Raw genomic sequence first — 16,977 nt, 5'->3', positions numbered from 1 at the left:
CAGAATCCGATTTTCTTGTGGGATACAAGTACTTATATACTATTTTAGGGAGAGTAGTAAGGTGTACTACAATGATTAGGTTGAAATCACATACAAAACTTATGCATATAGCAACATGCTTTCAAGGCATTTTACCAAGGCATTTTATCTATCAGTTCTCTATGCTAATAAAGTCCAAAGTACTGTCTGTCTCATGCACCCCAATATACCACTGCAGCTTTGGACTGTTCCAAAGGGGCCTCCATTAGGCTCAACATCTGCAGGCCATTGCAGAGCAGTGGGCCGCAGGCTGCTGCCTGAGCTCCTACACGCCACAAGTGTGGCAGCCCAAGAATCAGCGCACGTCTCTTCCAGATGTTCTGAGACTTTCAGCTGCCAGAGAAACAGCAAGCAGGACCAGAGAGGCTTTGCGTCAAGAGCTAAGCCAGGGTCTCCCTCCACAAAGGGAGGTCAGCCTCCAAAGCAAGTCAGAGCAAAGGTCAGCATGCTCCCGCATCTCAAGAAGTGACTGCAGCCAACAATAGTCCTGGAAATTTATTATCTTTGCTTCTTTTGCCCCCTAAATGTCATTGAAGAAGTTAGGCTTTTCAGAACCAGCTAGGATGCCATCTAAAAGAAGCAGACTTGCTTTCAGTCAAAGCTTTTGGGACCAAAAGTCTTGTTTGCTTGGGTTCCTTGGATGCTGCTTGGGTTGGTGCATTTTCTGAGTTGCCCTGGGATGCTTTGAGCACTGCCTTATGGGCTGGGAGGACATTTGCTGCTGCTTTATGAGTGAGGAGAACTTCCCAGGCTTTTCTTCCGCATCAGCTGTACAGAAGGTTGGCTTGCTGGGCACAAGAAAGCCACAGAGCAGCTGCTATTGTGAGGTCAAAGGAGCGGTGCCATGTCACAGTGCTGTCAGCACAGTGTTGTCCCCGTGCGCACAAGGCCTGGTCGTCCAGAGCAGCTCTTCTGCTCGCTCCCTGCAGGAGGATCCTCGTGCGCAAGGAGTTCTCAGCAGACGGCTTGCACCCCGAGAGGAGTCTTGGCTTTCCCTTGGGTGGCATTCGGCGTGCAAACCCGCACAGTGCTGCCAAAATGATCGGGCAAGTCTGTGCCGCGGTTTGCACCGTCTTTTCCGTTGTCTATTCTGGCTACTACCTGACCCAGCTGACTCGTAAGTAAAGGTTTCTCCTGGGGCTGGCATCGCCCAGCTTTTGCTTCACTCTGCTCCTGATGCCGCACCAGTGACCGAGTTTATTTGGGAACAAAATGGCCATGAAGGTGCCTCTGCTTTGGTCAATGTCCCGCCAGCAGCATCAGCTAAAAAGCGGGAATCTGTAGAGGGTGGTGGGTGCAGAGTATTTGCTGTGCAACCTGCAGCGGTTGCCTTCCCTCCCCGAGAGAGTGTGTGGCAGCAGAGTCCGTCATTTCCTCAGCTTGCTGCTTCAAGCGAGACAAGCTGCAAATTGCAGACTCTGAGGGGAGATCCTCAGAAGTACTTCCACCAACTCAGTGGTTCTCTCCAGGAGCAAAGGAAAGCGCCTTTCCCTCCAAATTCTGCCCTTAGAGGCCTTGGCTGCGTGACTTGACCCTTTGATGGTGTGCCAAGACTGCGATTCCCTCGGCCATGCAGCACAAACTCCAATGCAGGGAGGGTTTGCTGCTGAGCCCAGCAGCTGTTCCTGGGCTGCTTCAGCAGGGAGCTGCCACAGGGAAGGGGCCCTTTGTGGAAGCTTTGCTGGGCTATCATCTTCAGCCAAGGGATGGGAATTAGGGCATGCAATTTAAAAGAATAGAGATCTAAAATGCAGGAAAGAGAAGAGGAAAATGCTGCTTGAGCTGTTGGGCACAAGAGATGCTCAAACTTTTGAAGAGCAGCAGGCATTTCCACCACCGTGTTTCTATTTCTCTCTTGGCAAAAGAGGCCCAAATGTAGACAGAGCCTACTATAGCGTCCTTGTTGTTCTCTTGCTGGCTGTGGGAAAGAGCTGTTGCTCCTGGAGTCATGTTGGGAAAGGGAAATGCTCTGTGTTGGGACTGCCTTGTGCTGTGGGAGTCGCCAGCACGGGCACTTTTCTAAGGGCCTCTGGTTCCTTTTGCCTTGCTCGCTGCAGGTCACCTGACACGCGGATGGAGACAAGCCTGTCCTTTGGTGAGTGGCGAAGGAAGCTGAGACGTTGCTGGCGTGTGAGAATTGTGCAGCAATTCTGCCAGCTTGGCCTGTTGCAGTCGAGTGTGGAGTGCCAGCGTGGGAGGCTGAAAGGAAGGCCAGCTGCCCGGTGGCATCAGCAGTAGCAAAGGGAGCCCTGGCTGTTTGCTGATTTTCCAGTGAAGAGCCTTTCAAGAGATGAAAGGCAAATGGGACAGCTCCAAGGCATCTTGCTGCTTCTAGGCAGCAGGGAAGTTCAAATGCACAGCAAGATGGAGTAGCAGCTCGTTCAGCCAACTTCCTCGGGTTTTCGTGACTCAGAGTCCCACTTGTATCAAAGTCTATGATTTCCCCTTCTTCTGGGTCCTTTCCCAGCTCAGTAGAAAGCAGCTCCTAAGGGATTGGCTTTTGCCCATCTCTCTCACTTCTGTCTGTCTGCAGGGCTCAACAGCAGGGTCAGCTGCTCCTCTGGCTGCCTCTGTCATTGAGGAAGAGGCTGAAGAGCAGCAAAAGAACATCAAGCCTCCAGCTGCTGTCCCTCCACAGCCTGAACTTGCAGAGCCAGTAAGTGGCAGCTGAGCTTGGCACCGCCTTTGGTGCAGGGCCAGGCTTCCCGTTTTGGAGCAGCCCTTGTTGCTCTTGGCTGAAAATTCTGACGGTCTGTCTTCCTGCCATGACATAGTGCTGCTTCAGGCAAGCCAGGGAGCCCCGGCCAATGGGTTCGGAAGTTTGACATTTAAGCTGGGATGCTGAGAGGGCCCGACAATGTCTCTTGGGATCAGACAGGAGGCAGCATTCAATGATTCTCAGTGTAGGAGTCAGCCCCTTGTCAGTGCAGGCTGCCCATGGTCAGCGGACAGAGCGGCCCAAAGACACAATTGACAGCCTTGCAGGATACCTGGGAGACACTGGGCCCTGGAAGGGACCTGCCCTCTCCTAATGGACTCATTGGCTTCAGGCTGTGCTTCGCTTCCAGCCGGTCAGAGCAGAGTTTGGAGAGGAGAATCCTCGGCAGCCCTGCATTGTAAAGGGCGAGTGGGTCTGGGCAGGGCTGGAAGGCGGCTCCAAAGGGCCGCTCCCTAAAGGCTGCCATAGAGAGGGGAAATCCGTGAAACAGATCAGAGAAGGGACACACTGCGGGCTTCTGAGCAGACCGTTGCATGCCAGCTCCGGGCTGATTTCATTGCCCAGGGAAAGACAGGAGGAGGAAAGCAACAAGGCTCTGGGGCCCTGCTCTGATCTCTTTCTGGATCTTGGCAGCCCCAGCAATACCTTGTTGCCAGTGTCTTGCAGAAAAGCTGAAAACATGGAGCATGGAGGTGGCTGTGAGGGGCTGGATCCAAGTAGCCTTTGGGCTTTTCCCAAAGTTGCCTTTGAGAAGGGGACGTGGGAAACAGCCTAGCTGGAGAGGCCTGGCGGTGGCTGACAGCACCTTCCCAAGGCCTTGCTTTTGCCGTGCGCTCCGCGGGGCATGTGTGCCAGCCACCCTTCTGACGGGCAATCCTTTCTTGTCCCAGCTCAAGACGGGCTCTGCAATTCAACCTGGTGCCGCTGGACCAGCATGGCCTGCAGCAGCCAGCTCGCCCCCCGCTGCTGGCACTTCCTGCAGCAGCGCAGCCCAGCAGCCCGAGATGAGGGAGGAGCAGGGCCTGAAGACACTGAGTACGTCCGGTGCATTTCTTGTCTGCCAGAGCAGTGTGTTGTGTGCGTGTCTGGGTGTAGTCTGCGCCAGAAGTTGCCCCTCGGTCTCAGAGGCACTTAGGCCTCTCTGGAGAAGCTGTTGTTGTGCTCTGAGGCAGCGCGGCAGCGCTCAGGGAGTCCCTGCTGCCTGTGAGGGCAGCTGGGCCTGGCTTGGCTGTGCCTGGGCTGCCTTCTGGGCCAAAGACAAAAGCCGAGCTTGTTTCTGCTTGAGCAGAAGGCTGGCACCTAGCAAGTGACTAGGCCCCAGGGAGCTCTCTGGCCCCAGCTGTTTTCTGGCTCTCCTTGTTACTCCTCCTCCGGCTCAGACACTTTGTGCCCCTGGCAGTGGACCTGCCAGTGATGGTGGGTGTGACTGCAGAGGCTGCAAAGGCCCTTGGTTACCTCTTAGGGCCCCCTTCTTAAGGGCTCATCATTTTGGCTTATCACATGGGATGCTGCGCTTGAAAGAAATAAAGGCCTTCTTGGAAAGGCCACCTGATGAAAGGTCGAGAAGATGGCCCTCCCACGTGTTGGTCTCAGCCGCTGGAGGCCAAAGGACCGCAAAGGGCCCAGAGCTGCCGGCAGTGGGGCTGTCTTTTGGACGCTCTGGGGAGTGGCGTCTCTGTGTGCGAGTGAGCGCCCTGCACTGCTTCTGTCTTTCAGGGAGCATCGCGAGTCTGGGCCAGCCAATGAGCAAATACACGGCATTTGAAGAACTCGGACGAGGGTAAGCGTGACATCGGCTCATTTTACAAAAGTGTGGGCCAGGTCTTTGGCCAGTGCAATATCAAGCGTGAAGTCAGGCAAGCTCCAATCATGGTCAGGCTCTGGCTTGACCTCCTGTCGCCTGCCTGGACTGCTTGGTCAGAGCAATCCAAAGGCCTCATCAAAGACAGGTTGATGCTGGCAGTGTCTTGCTTGCAGCAACGAGGAGCAGGAGCTGGGAAACCCCCTGCCCTGCAGCTTTCTGGCCTGAAAGAGCACCTTGCCATTCAAGAAATGTCAGATTCTCAAGGACAGTCTTCTGACTCTAATTGTTCTCACTTTTTTGACACACACATGCATGCACACCCGCACAAGGAGAGAGTTCCCCCTTAGGTTTGGAAATTACCTGGCTGGGTGTGGGCCTTGGAGATTTCCAGCGGCCCTTGGTCTTCATGCTGGACCTTAGTGTTCCCTTGGACAGCCTGCCCCGCATGGCAGAGGGCTCACGGGCTGACGTGCTGCTGGCCGGAGAGACGCCGCAGCCAGGCATTTTCTAAGGAAGGCGTCCAGGCAGCCTGGGGAGATCTGCTGCCTGGGCTTGCTTTCACTGCCAAGGGATAAAGGGCTCTTTCTGCTGCTTTGACTTTCTAGGGGGTTTGGAGCTGTTTATAAAGCCCTTGACACCAGCAGCGGACAACAGGTAAAGTGCCAACAGCCCCATGCCATTTTGCAGCTCTGGAGCGCTTTCCCCGCTGCTGTGAGCTCTGCCTGGAGGTTTGGATGGCTGCTCCATGTCTGCAGCAGAGGCTGTTCCTCTGAAGTGCAGTCTAGGCTCAGGGGGCAGAATGCATTTGGGATGGCCTTTGGTGCTTCTGCTAAGCTCTGCTGTCTAGTGACAAGGCACTTTGGCACAGCCCGCTGCCTCATTGCGCCAGCACTCGCTCCGTGCTCCTTGTGATCTCCAGCAGGGTGCGTCTTCTCAAGGTAACGGTCGCCAATGTCATTTCAGGTGGCAATCAAGATCATGTCACTCGAGGAGGAGATGTCCGAGGAGCTGGCTGCCAATGAAATCCTGGCCATGAGGGACAATAGGAATCCCAATATCGTTACCTACTTAGACAGGTTGGCGTATTCTCATGTCAATGTAGCTTTAGCTCGTGCAAGCCAGAAGAGGCGATGCCCTTTGGTCGCTGGCAGAGAACGGAGCTGGTGATGATTTCTCTGCTCGTCTCCAGAGCGTGGGAGGAGGTGGAGCTGGTGTTCAATAATCTCTTGTGGCACATGTAGCTTGGAGAGCAGTTGCAAAAACCTGGCTCAGGCCCTGGGGTGACTGAGGCTGTGCCCATTGCTGTCTCTCCATGCCGTGGTTTTCTTCTTTCAGCTACCTGGTGGATGCGGAGCTCTGGCTGGCCATGGAGTTCATGGACGGCGGCACCTTGTTTGATGTGCTCAGGGCAGTGTACCTGGAGGAAGGACAGATAGGCGCTGTCTGTCGGGAGGTGAGGGATCCTGCTTGTGCTTCCCCAGGCCTGCCCAGGATGCTGCTTGTCAGCTGGAGGTTAAGGAGAGCTGAGATTTCTTGCTCTCACCTTTCTTTTGCTGCTGCTGCTGCTGCTGTCACAACACACAGGAGAAGAAAGAGCATGGGAAGTGAACTGCCTGCTGGTGTCCCCGCACTCCTCAGGCTCTGTTCTTGCACTCTTCCATCCTGTCTGTCCTCTGGCGCTGGCGCTCGCTCTGTCGCTTGGTTTCACTTGCTTCCTCTTCTCAGCTTTGCCTGGGAATGTTTGCCTGGAGCCTGTCTGTCTGTCCTACATTGCTTGCCACTGGAAGGCAGCATGCAGGTGGCAGAATTTCAAGCTGAGGGCAAAGAGCTGTCCTCAGCTTCAAAGGCTAGCATTGCAGCCCAGATGGCGAGGGATTCTGGAACAGCTCGAAGGTGCTGCTTCCTCCTCTGCTGCCACTAGGCTTCCCCAAAAATCTTTGCCGTGCCGCCTCCCAGCCAAAGGTGACGCGCTTCCTACCGAAGGCTGGTGGAGCTTCTGGGAGACCAGATGCCTTTGCTTGGAAATCTAGAAAAAACTTCCAAGAGTGTTGAAGCAGCAAGCTCTTCTTGGTGACAGCACCATGGTGCTGCACCCTCACTCACAATTCCCTGAGAAAGCCGTCAATCCCGTTGAGCTCTTTCCTTGCTGGTGGGATGAAATCAGATCCTGCACGTTAACTTTCCCTCCCTCCTTTTTCTCTCTCAGTGCCTGCAAGGACTGCATTTCCTTCATTCCCGCCAAGTCATCCATAGGGACATCAAAAGCAGCAATGTTCTTGTGGGCATGGATGGATCTGTCAAGTTGGGTGGGTATCCCTGCTGGGCTGCAGCATTTCCAGCATATGCCTTGCGCTCACATTTTGGTGACTGCCACTTGGGCAGAAGCGCCGCTTGGCCAGTGCGTGAATCGTCAGGGTGTTTTTGAAGTGACCAATGCCTTATTTGCCTGGCTCCAGCCACATGGAAGGAGAGCTCAGCTGCTTTTTCAGCTAGATTCAGCATGGCCTGGTCAGGCTTGGAGTGGGCAATGGTTTTGGCCCCTTTGCCAGTGGTAGCTGGCTTTGACAGGCTTTGTTTTTGTCCTCAGGTGACTTTGGTCTCTGTGCTCAGCTCAGCCCTGAGCGCAGCAAGCGCAGCTCCAGCGTCGGCACTCCCAGCTGGATGGCACCGGAGGTGGTGAGAGGAGAAGCCTACGGCCCCAAAGTGGACATCTGGTCCCTGGGGATCGTGGGGCTGGAAATGGTGGAAGGGGAAGCTCCTTACCAGCGGGAAGCCCGTCTCAGGGTAAGGTGCAGCTTAGCAAGAGGGCTCTGTGTGGAGAGAGCTCTGTGTGGCTAGCAGAGGAGCAGGTGGAGTGTCCTCTTGCATCCATGTGCTGTAGGTTTTTGAGCTGATAGAAAGGAACGGGCCCCCAAAACTGCAGCACCCCAGGCACCACTCGGCTCTCCTGCGCGACTTCCTCCGCTGCTGCCTGCAGGCAGACGAGGACAGGCGCTGGTCTGCCCAGGAACTCCTGCAGGTAAGAAAAAGCAAAGGGCCAAAAGCCCTGGGAGCTGAGGACACCTGCAGGGAGGGATGAGGAGGAGTGTGGGCCACGTGGCACAGACAGCTCCCAGCACAGGAAGGTGCAGGGGGACATGCTGCCCTTGGTGCTCTTTGTGTGTCTTCCTGGTAGCCAGGGAATCCTGCTTGAGCCCGAGAGAATGGGATCCTGGAAAGTAAGAGTTCCTTTCTTTGTTCTTTTTCCTCTGGGCAGCATCCCTTTGTGACCTCAGGCAATCCTGCCTCCAGCCTGGCTGCTCTGATCATCTCAGCCAAGCAAGTGCAGGAAGATGGGAGAGGAGACACCTGCGCCGGAGGAGGTCCTTGTGCCCCGCCAGCCGAGAGGAGGGAAAAGGGGATGTGTCATCTCTCGGCAGAGCTCCAGCCATCCCCCGAGTATTAAGAGGAGCTGTGCCGTAGATAGGAAACGTGATAGTTTTGATATTTGCTCAGTTTAGCTGTTAGGTTTGGTTAGGTTAGGTTTGGTTAGGTTCGGTTAGGTGTGTTGTTAGGTTCAATTTAAAGCTCTGTTGTTCTTCTTTCTCAAAAAGATGAAAGTTTAAAAAAATTAGGAAATATAGGGCTCAGCTTTTAAGGACTATAGAATGTGGATAGCTTAGATAATAGAGGATAATTGTTTAGCTTAGAATAGAGTGTTGTTAATTTAGGGAAGCTCTGAGGTATCTTTTAAGTAGAAATGAAAGAATTTTCATAATAAGAATTAAGCTGTGAGAGGAAAAGCTGGTCTGCAGCAGAGCTGGACCCTGCAGGCACTTCAAGCTGTCAGCCTGGACAGGCCACCTGCAGGACAGAATGATGAAGATGGAGAAGTAGTGAGGGGATACTTTGTTTCAGCCAGAGAGGCAATAAAAGTCAAAAATATCCAGAGTGTTGTAAGACTCCCTTCCTTGCCAGGCTGTAGCTAAGTGGACAGTCCCTTTCAGAGGCCCAAAGAACATAGTGAGGTAGGCAGTTTTGCTTGCCTTAATTGGGAAAAGCAAGTTCAGGAGGACTGGAGAGGAGATGGCTGTGTCTGAGGAGGCCCTTTTGCCCCGCCAGCTGAGAGGAGGGAAAAGGGAATGTATCATCTTTAAGCAGAGCTTCAGCCATCCCTTGAGTTTTCTAAGGAGCTTTGCCATCGATAGGAAATGCGTAGCAGACATCTTTTCACTAAAAATCCTTTCTTTAGGATTTTTCCTTCTGAGAAGCTATGAGTCCTCAGAGACAGAATGTAAGCAATGGTTATCTGCTGCTGTGGAATGCAACAGGTGCACCTGTGATTGGCCCATCTTGGATGTTTATAATTAATGGCCAATCGAGGACTGGGTTATCTCGGACAGAGTCTGAGAGAGCTGCGTTTGTTATCATTCCTTTCTTTTCTATTCTTAGCTTAGTTAGCTTCTGAGAAAACCTGTCCTCCTTTTTCTTTTTAGTATAGTGATAATGTAATATATATATCATAAAGTAATTAATCAAGCCTTCTGATCATGGAGTCAACATTCTCGTCTCTTCCCTCATCCAAGAAGCCCTGTGAACACGCTCACAGAAATGTAATGATTTGAGGTTTCCTTGGCGAGGCTTTTTTCAGTTAGGACTATAGAGCCTAGAAAGCTTCATTCCTGATGAATTGCTTAGATAAGAGAAGAGTATTGTTGATTTAGGGAAGCTCAGAATTATCCTTGAAGGAGAAATGAAAGAATTGTCCTAAGAAGAATGAAACTAGCAAAGAAGAAGCTGGGATGCAGCAGATGTCCTGTGAGCTGTCAGCCTTATCTGGCCACCTGGAGAACAGAATGATGGCAATGAAGATGGTGAAGTAACCAGAATGATTTATTAAAAGTACGGATATTGATCTAGTACCGATATCCAACTGTGTCAGACAAAGACTCTCTAACAGTTTAATGCTAGAAAGTGTATGTTTATTGCAACGCTGGGCAGCGTGCAGGACAACTCCCAAATACACACCGCAATTTACAGGTGATTACAGAGTCCTTTTATCTATACAAGTATAGAATACCCAAAATACAAATGCATAGTCATAACTTTGGTACATCCCATTCCCTGCTTCGTATGGTAATTAGTTAGTTCAATTAGTTCAAAAGCTATTAAGCATGCGCAGTTTGCTCCTTTAAATGGGTATGTGGTCCCTTTCATGGGGAGGGGTCCCAAAATGAGGAAGTAAATGAAGTCTTCCTCGTTCTGACCTTCCTACCTTTTCAATGCAAATATGACAAATGAACCCTTGGTAGAACTCCCATTCCCCGTCTTCAACTGATTTCCGAACAGAAGAGGCCTACAATTGTCTTGTGTTCCTAAAAGCTATTTATCAGTCTCTATAGTCTTCATTATAAACACAGCTAACCAAACGTTATGTTGACAAGCAATCAATTATTAGTTAACTTCTAACTCTTAACTTCATCAAGGCCTACCCATTTTTTCTAATTAACTCTAATAAAGCTTATCTCTAACTAAAACCTCAGCTCCTCCAAAATCCCTAAATTCCTTAAATTTCATGTCTCATTCCCCACTTCTTCTTTGGAATGAGTAAATTCTTTTACTCAATATGCAGATTCTTCTTCATCTGCCCAAGACATGTGCCTAGTGTCTCTCAAGACAAAACCATCTGCTTTTGGTAGTGAAATTAGGGCCGTCATCTGTCTTACTAACTTCCAATTCCAAACAAGTATTGCAATAGACAAAATTAAGCCTATAGTAACTAAAATAAGCAACACAATAATAGGATGAAATAAAGCATTAAGTATGCCGGTCGCTGTTGGTGACCATCCAAAAAGCACATCCCACCAATGATGAGACAAGGGTTCCTCAAATCATTTAAAAACTCCTTTGATGGTTTCTGTGTCATGGTCTATAGTGATTAAGGTCTTTTTCCCTGCATCTCTAATCCCTTTCAAAATTTCTCTCAGTTCTTCATGTTTCAACAACTGAGCAGCTAAAGTCAAATTCATTCCTACGGGCACAGGCACTATTTCTTGCACAGTAACTAAGCTGGCTTTTATATACTGGTGTGACACTGCAGGTGCCCACTAGGAGAAGTCACATCCTTCAATTTTGACAAATTTACAGACATATAAATTAAACTGAGTCTCATTCATGCTTAGATTGTCTATCATTACAGTGGGGCATGCTGTCCTTAGACAGACACAAACCTTGTCCTATATATACAAGCAAAGTTGTCTGATTCCTGAATGCATTTGAATGTGGCAAATGCTTTGCTCTGTGTCCAAACATGTGTCTCTATCACCTTCTAATGTCCCCTCACAGTTGTTTCCTCATAGAGCAGGGCTCTAGGTTGATGGTTTGCCACTTTCCTCTAATTTCTTGTGCCCATGTTCTATGTTCAGAAGGATACAACGCAGTCCCCTCCTGGTTTAATCTCAGGGGAACTGCTGGGTGAATTAAACTCACTGATGCATTATGTATTGTTAAAACAAAGGCTGTTACTTTACTAGTCACAGGGTTATAAGTGAAATTAACCAAAGTCCACCAAGCTTGTGGTTCCCTTTCCATATTGGATGCACTATCCCAAAAATTTTGGGGAGTTCAGTAGGGAATATTCCTTCTCTGCCTTCCCTGATGACTGCAGTGGCCACTGACTGCATCCACAGTTGTGCTTGAGTACACCCAAGACGTAGCAAAACGTTTTCACTGGCTGTGCCTAATGCATTAATTATTACCTCATGATCCTGTTCTTCAGTGTTCTCCCATTCTGGTAACACTTTGGATAACTTCCAATGGTTGTCACCTATTGCTAGTAGGGAGGATAGAAAAGGTTGCTGTAGTTTAACCAAGTCACTTCCCACTGTGGTTAATTTTTTCAGCAACACTTCTGAATCTATGGTATTTAGCACTCTCAGTCCAGTCTCTAGCAGCCCAGTGAGATCCCTTTTACTCTTAAAGTTAGAGGGCAATCATTTCTGAAGCCAAGTGGTCCAGTCCATGAAAGGATTTCTGAGAAATAGGCCACACTCTGGTCAGATGTCCGAAGCATTTACTTGTATTCCCATTCCTACTCACTTCAGAGACCATTCTGGATTAACCAGCAGTCTCTGAATTCCTGTTTTCTTAATAGCATACGGCCCAATTCTAGGAATCATAGGAACTGTAGGCTCCTCTTCTACTTCTGGAATAATTGGCTTTTGGGCCAATAACAGCTTTCTTTTGCATTGGTGGGGTAGTTCTGGTCTTGTTCTTAGGATATTCAGTACACACTTGAGTGATGTTAAAGTCAAGATCATACCTTCTTACTGCGCACCCCTCTATTTTTAGTCTAAACTCTGGACACTTACTCAAACATTTGTCACAGCATTCAGAGCTAATCCAAATGAGTTTCACAGGAGGATGGTAAGCCTCATGGAAGCCATCTTGCACAAATGCACAGTTACATCCCTAAACATTTCTCCCTTCTCATAAACGTGCATTCGTGACCTTTAGAATCTCATTTATGGCCTTAGGAGAGTGGGAATCGTAGGCCCTCCCTTGGCACCAGTATATTCCAGTTACGTTGTACCCCATGGTATTGCATTGGCTCCTGTTCCAACCATGGCAATGGATATAATGGTTACGACCTTCTCCATTATGTCTATGATTTCTCTAAGTCCATTTATTCGCTGTTCTGGGTGAGCTTCAGCCTCAGTTCATTGTCGCCTGGTGTCACTTTCCGGACTCTCTCAGGGGCTTTCTTCACTTGGGAGTGATGGGTCCAGGCCTTCTGTTCTTTGATTTTGATTGTAGTAAAGGTGGTGAGGAGCACTTGGAACGGTCCTTGCCACTGCAGCTCCAGGGTCTTTTCTGCAAAAGATTTAACATATACATAATCCCCAGGTTGTACATCGTGTACTGGTCCATCTAATTATCTGTTTTGAGCTCCAGCCACATATTTTTCAATTTCTCTCAGTTGTTTATTCAGGGCTACCATATACTTGTGCAGGGTTTCCTCCCCTACTTGTGTAGGTGTGGTTCCTTCTTGAACTGCATATGGTCTCCCATAATATTTCAAAGGGGCTCAATTTTTCTTTTGTCCTTGTTTTTTTCCAAATTTGCAATAATGCTAATGGGAGAGCCTGGGGCCAAGGTAGGTTTGCTTCCTGTCCCAATCTTACAATTTGCTGCTTAATCAAATGATTCATCTTTTCCACCTGCCCACTCGATTGAGGATGATATGGAGCAGCTCCCAGTCTGTTCCCAGGTGGTGGCTAATTTGTTGCAAAATTTTGGAAATAAAGTGCGGCCCTCTATCTGAGGATATGGTGGCTGGAACTCCAAACTTCAGTATTATTTCTTGCAACAGCACTTTGGTTACTGTGCGCCGGCAGTTCATATACAGACACAAACGGGACGGGGCTGCTATGACAAGCGTCTTGAGCTATTTATTTTCAGCATCAGTCTCATTACAGGGTTAAGGCAATGAAGAGATGATAACAGCAATGAAGGGATGCTAACAGCTCGCTGGTCAGGCAGCAGGCTAAAGAAACTTAATGTTACAACATACCATAAAGCTGTCTTAGCCAATTACATAGAGCAAAAGCATACTGACAGTCGTTCTATCCGATCACCTTAAGCACACGTAGCTTTGGTTAAAACAATGGTGACCTATTCTCGCATACAATAGCCCGTTTATAAGAGACAAAGCACAGAGCACCATTCACATTTAACCTTCTAAATATCTACTAAATAAACTTGGTGCAACTTAGAAAGCTAAACTACACAGCTCTATTGTTCTATTTCCCATGCCTTCTCTATAGCTTAGATATCTTTTCTGCTGCTTTAGCACTGCTCAGTATTCGGCTGTAACTGAGGGCCTGTCTTCTGCAGTTTTCCCAAAACCTTCTGATTTTATGGATTCCCACAGTTACCTCTCATGCCTTAGCTGTCCTAGTAGGGAAAGTTTCTGGCCAACCTGAAAAGGTATCAGTCAATACCAGGAGATAATGATATCCCCCCTTCCTGGGTAATTCTGTGAAATTGATTTACCACTGATTTACCACTGTTGCCCAGGTCTGCAACCTTTCCCAGATTGTCCAACTTTAGGCTTTGGGATGTTTTTAGGATTAGTTTGGAGGCAAAGGCTACACTGATGAGTTATCTGAATTACTGTGCCCTGTAGGTTCCGGGCCATAATTTTCCTTTCAGATGGTTATAGAGGGGATCTACTCTCCAATGTGTTTTTTCACGTTCCTTTTGCACTAATGACTACAGCAAGTAGGAAGGCATTACAAGTTTCCCTTCCTCTGTTACAGGCCATCCTTCTTGATTATAATCTGCTTTTTCTGTTTTAATAAGTTTCTTATCCTTTTTATTGTACACTGGCTTACCTTCAATATTTTGAAATTTTTCCATCTGGGATCGACGTTGCCTCAATTGTCTCCTCAAATACCTCAGCTTTGGCTGTGTCTTTTGCCTCTCTTTCTGCCAGCATGTTTCCTTCTTCCAATTCAGAGCTCTTTTTGTGGTGTGCCTTAATGTGCATGATGGCTGCATTCTTAGGTAGTTGTACTGCATCTAGTACTCTCAGTATCTCTTGTGCATGTTTAATATTCTTCCCTTGTGAATTCAACAGTCCTCTCTCTCTCCAAATGGCTCCATGTACATGAACCACTCCAAATGCATACCTTGAGTCTGTGTAGATGTTAATCTCTTTTCCTTTCGCCAGCTCTAAGGCTCAAGTTAAGGCAACTATTTCAGCCTTTTGTGCAGAGGTGTTTGCTGGCAAAGGTCCAGGGACTCTATTACCTCTCTGCTTGTGGTAACCACATACCCAGCATGCCTTTTTTCACTGATGACATAGCTGCTTCCATCAGTAAACCAGGTCTCAGCATCTTCAGGTGGGGTGTCCTTCAGATCTGGGCAGCTGGAGTAGGTGGCTTCAGTGGTCTCTAGACAGTCATGGATCACTGGTTCTCCCATACTCCCGCTGAGGAAGGAAGCTGGGCTCACTATGTTAGTTACCACGATTTCAACATCATCTTGTTCTACTAGTATAGCTTGGTACTTCAGAAACCTCTGTGGGACGAGCCAATGTCCCCCTTTTGCCTCAAGGACTGCAGACACCGTGTGGCATATTAGCACCGTCATCTTCTGGCCTGGGGTGAATTTGCGCGCTTCTTGGATGTTCACTGCCACTGCTGCAACGGCTCTGAAACACCTTGGCCATCCTTTAGCTGCTGTGTCCAGCTGTTTGGAGAGATAAGCCACTGCTCTCTGGTATGGGCCTAAGTTCTGTGCTAATATTCCAAAGGCAATCCCTTGTTTTTCGTGGGAAAACAGGAAAAATGGTTTACTCGCATCTGGAAGTCCCAGAGCTGGAGCTGACATGAGGGCCTTCTTTAGCTGGTTGAAGGCTTGGGTTGCTTCTTTTGTCTACTGAAGATCTCTGCTCCCTTCTGTGATCAGGGCATATAAAGGTTTAACAAGCAACCTATAGTTATAAATCCATGGCCTGCACCACCCAGTCATGCCTAAAAGGGTTCTCAGTTCTTTCACTGTCTGAGGTCTCAGGGTCTGGCATATTGCTTCTTTGTGATCCTGCCCCAAGGTCCTTTGTTCAGCACTCACTTCATAGCCTAGGTAAACAACTGTTTGCCTCACCATTTGGGCTTTCTTCTGGGAGACTTGATACCCCCGTAGGCCCAAAAAGTTTAGGACGCTTACTGTTCAGTCCACACGTCTCCTGGGTCTGGGCAGCTATCAGGAGGTCATCCTCATACTGGAGCAACTGTCCTTCTCCTGGTGGAGGTTGCCAAGACTCTAAATCCTTGGCAAGTGTCTCCCAAATATAGTGGGGGAGTTCTCGTACCCCTTTGGTAGTACACACCATGTGAGCTGGTTCCTCCATCCAGTTTTGGGATTCTCCCATTCAAATGCAAAAATCTTCTGGCTGGCTTCATGGAGAGGGAGGCAAAAGAAAACATCCTTTAAATCTAAAATGGTAAACCAGGCTAGTTCAGGTGTTAAACGAGTTAACAAGGTATAGGGAAGGATTAGCAACTACTGGATACAAGTCTTCAGTTATTTTGTGAACAGCCCTTAGATCTTGTACTAACCTGTATCACCCATCAGGCCTCTTTACTGGCAAAATGGGAGTGTTAAAATCAGATTGGCATTCTTTTAACAGTCCTGTTTGCAAAAAGTTTTCTATGATTGGGCTAATCCCTTCTCTGTCTTCCTTCTTTAGGGGGTATTGTTTACCCCTCACTGGTCGTTCTCCTTCTTTGAGCTTGATTTCTATGGATAATGCATTCTTTGCTCTGCCTGGTATATTAGAAGCCCATACCCCAGGGAATACCTGATCCGTTATTTTCTTGAAATTTCCTCTTCTTCAAGAGAAATTTCAGTTTCTTTGGTTATTAACATTAGGCTTAACAACTCCACATATTGTTGGTCCATTACCTCTAAACTAAACTAATTTCTCTGGTTTTAAATATTATTTTTGCATCCAATTGCTCTAGCAGATCCCTGCCCAAAAGTGCAGATGGAGCATTAGGCATATATAAGAATCAGTGAATCCCCCGTTGCTTTCCCAATTTATACCTTAATGGTTTGCAAAAATATGCTCTTTCAGATTGACCAGTAGCCCTCTTTACTATAACATAATAATTTGTTAGAGGTATTAGGGCCTTATTCAACACTGAAAATGTTGCCCCTGTGTCCACTAAAACTTCCACTTCCTTCTCTTCATTCCTCAGTTTAACTATAACCAGAGGGTCCCCTAGGGTAGGGCTCTCCGGTCCTCCTCAGTCCTCCTTCATATGAACAACCACCCTTTCTCCTCTCCAATCGCCATTTCTCTGTTCATCACCCCTTCTTTGTTCTGGGCACTGGTTTTTCCAGTGTCCAAATTTCTTGCAAAATGCACATCTTTTCCGAGTCAGGGTGGTCCTTGTCTTGGCGGGTCTTGCTCATGTTTCTCCCTTTCTCCCTCCCTTACTACTGCTACTAATTTCTTCATCCCTTATCTAGACCCTTCTTCTTGATTACTAAAGACTCTCCATGCTTCATCCAATACAGTCTCCAAGTCCTGGCTATTTGGGCCCCGGATCTTCTGGAGTTTCCACCTGATATCTCCTGTGGATTGTCCTAAAAATAAATTTTTTAGTTGTTGTGTCCCTTCATCTGATCCAGGGTCCAGGGTGGTATATCACTGCATTGTGTCCCGCAGGTGATCTAGAAGTTCAGAAGGTGTTTGAGAGGGACCTTGTTTAGCAGCATATAAGGCTGACCAATTTATGGTTTTAGGAATTGCTCGTTCTAGTCCTTTCACTATAAAGTCTCGGTATCTCTTAAGTTGTGCTAATTCATTGGGTTCATTGGGATCCCACATCGGATCCTGAAGAGGAAATAGATCTTTGGTATACTC

The 16,977-nt window shown here is 48.3% G+C and overlaps 1 protein-coding gene across 1 annotated transcript; it reads left to right on the top strand.

The window, feature by feature from the left end:
* Positions 1-1,077: 1,077 nt before the first annotated feature.
* Positions 1,078-8,007, top strand: LOC136569397 (serine/threonine-protein kinase PAK 3-like). The gene is made up of 12 exons (XM_066569790.1): positions 1,078-1,156; positions 2,097-2,134; positions 2,573-2,695; positions 3,649-3,793; positions 4,475-4,538; positions 5,168-5,216; positions 5,526-5,638; positions 5,898-6,015; positions 6,769-6,868; positions 7,150-7,346; positions 7,444-7,581; positions 7,819-8,007. Exons 1-12 carry the CDS (start codon positions 1,078-1,080, stop codon positions 8,005-8,007), a joined length of 1,353 nt encoding a protein of 450 aa, XP_066425887.1.
* The last annotated feature ends 8,970 nt before the right edge of the window (positions 8,008-16,977 follow it).

This window comes from Molothrus aeneus, chromosome Z (assembly GCF_037042795.1).
Source record: "Molothrus aeneus isolate 106 chromosome Z, BPBGC_Maene_1.0, whole genome shotgun sequence".
NCBI classification, from domain to species: domain Eukaryota; kingdom Metazoa; phylum Chordata; class Aves; order Passeriformes; family Icteridae; genus Molothrus; species Molothrus aeneus.
This window is presented reverse-complemented; position numbering and strand designations above follow the sequence as displayed.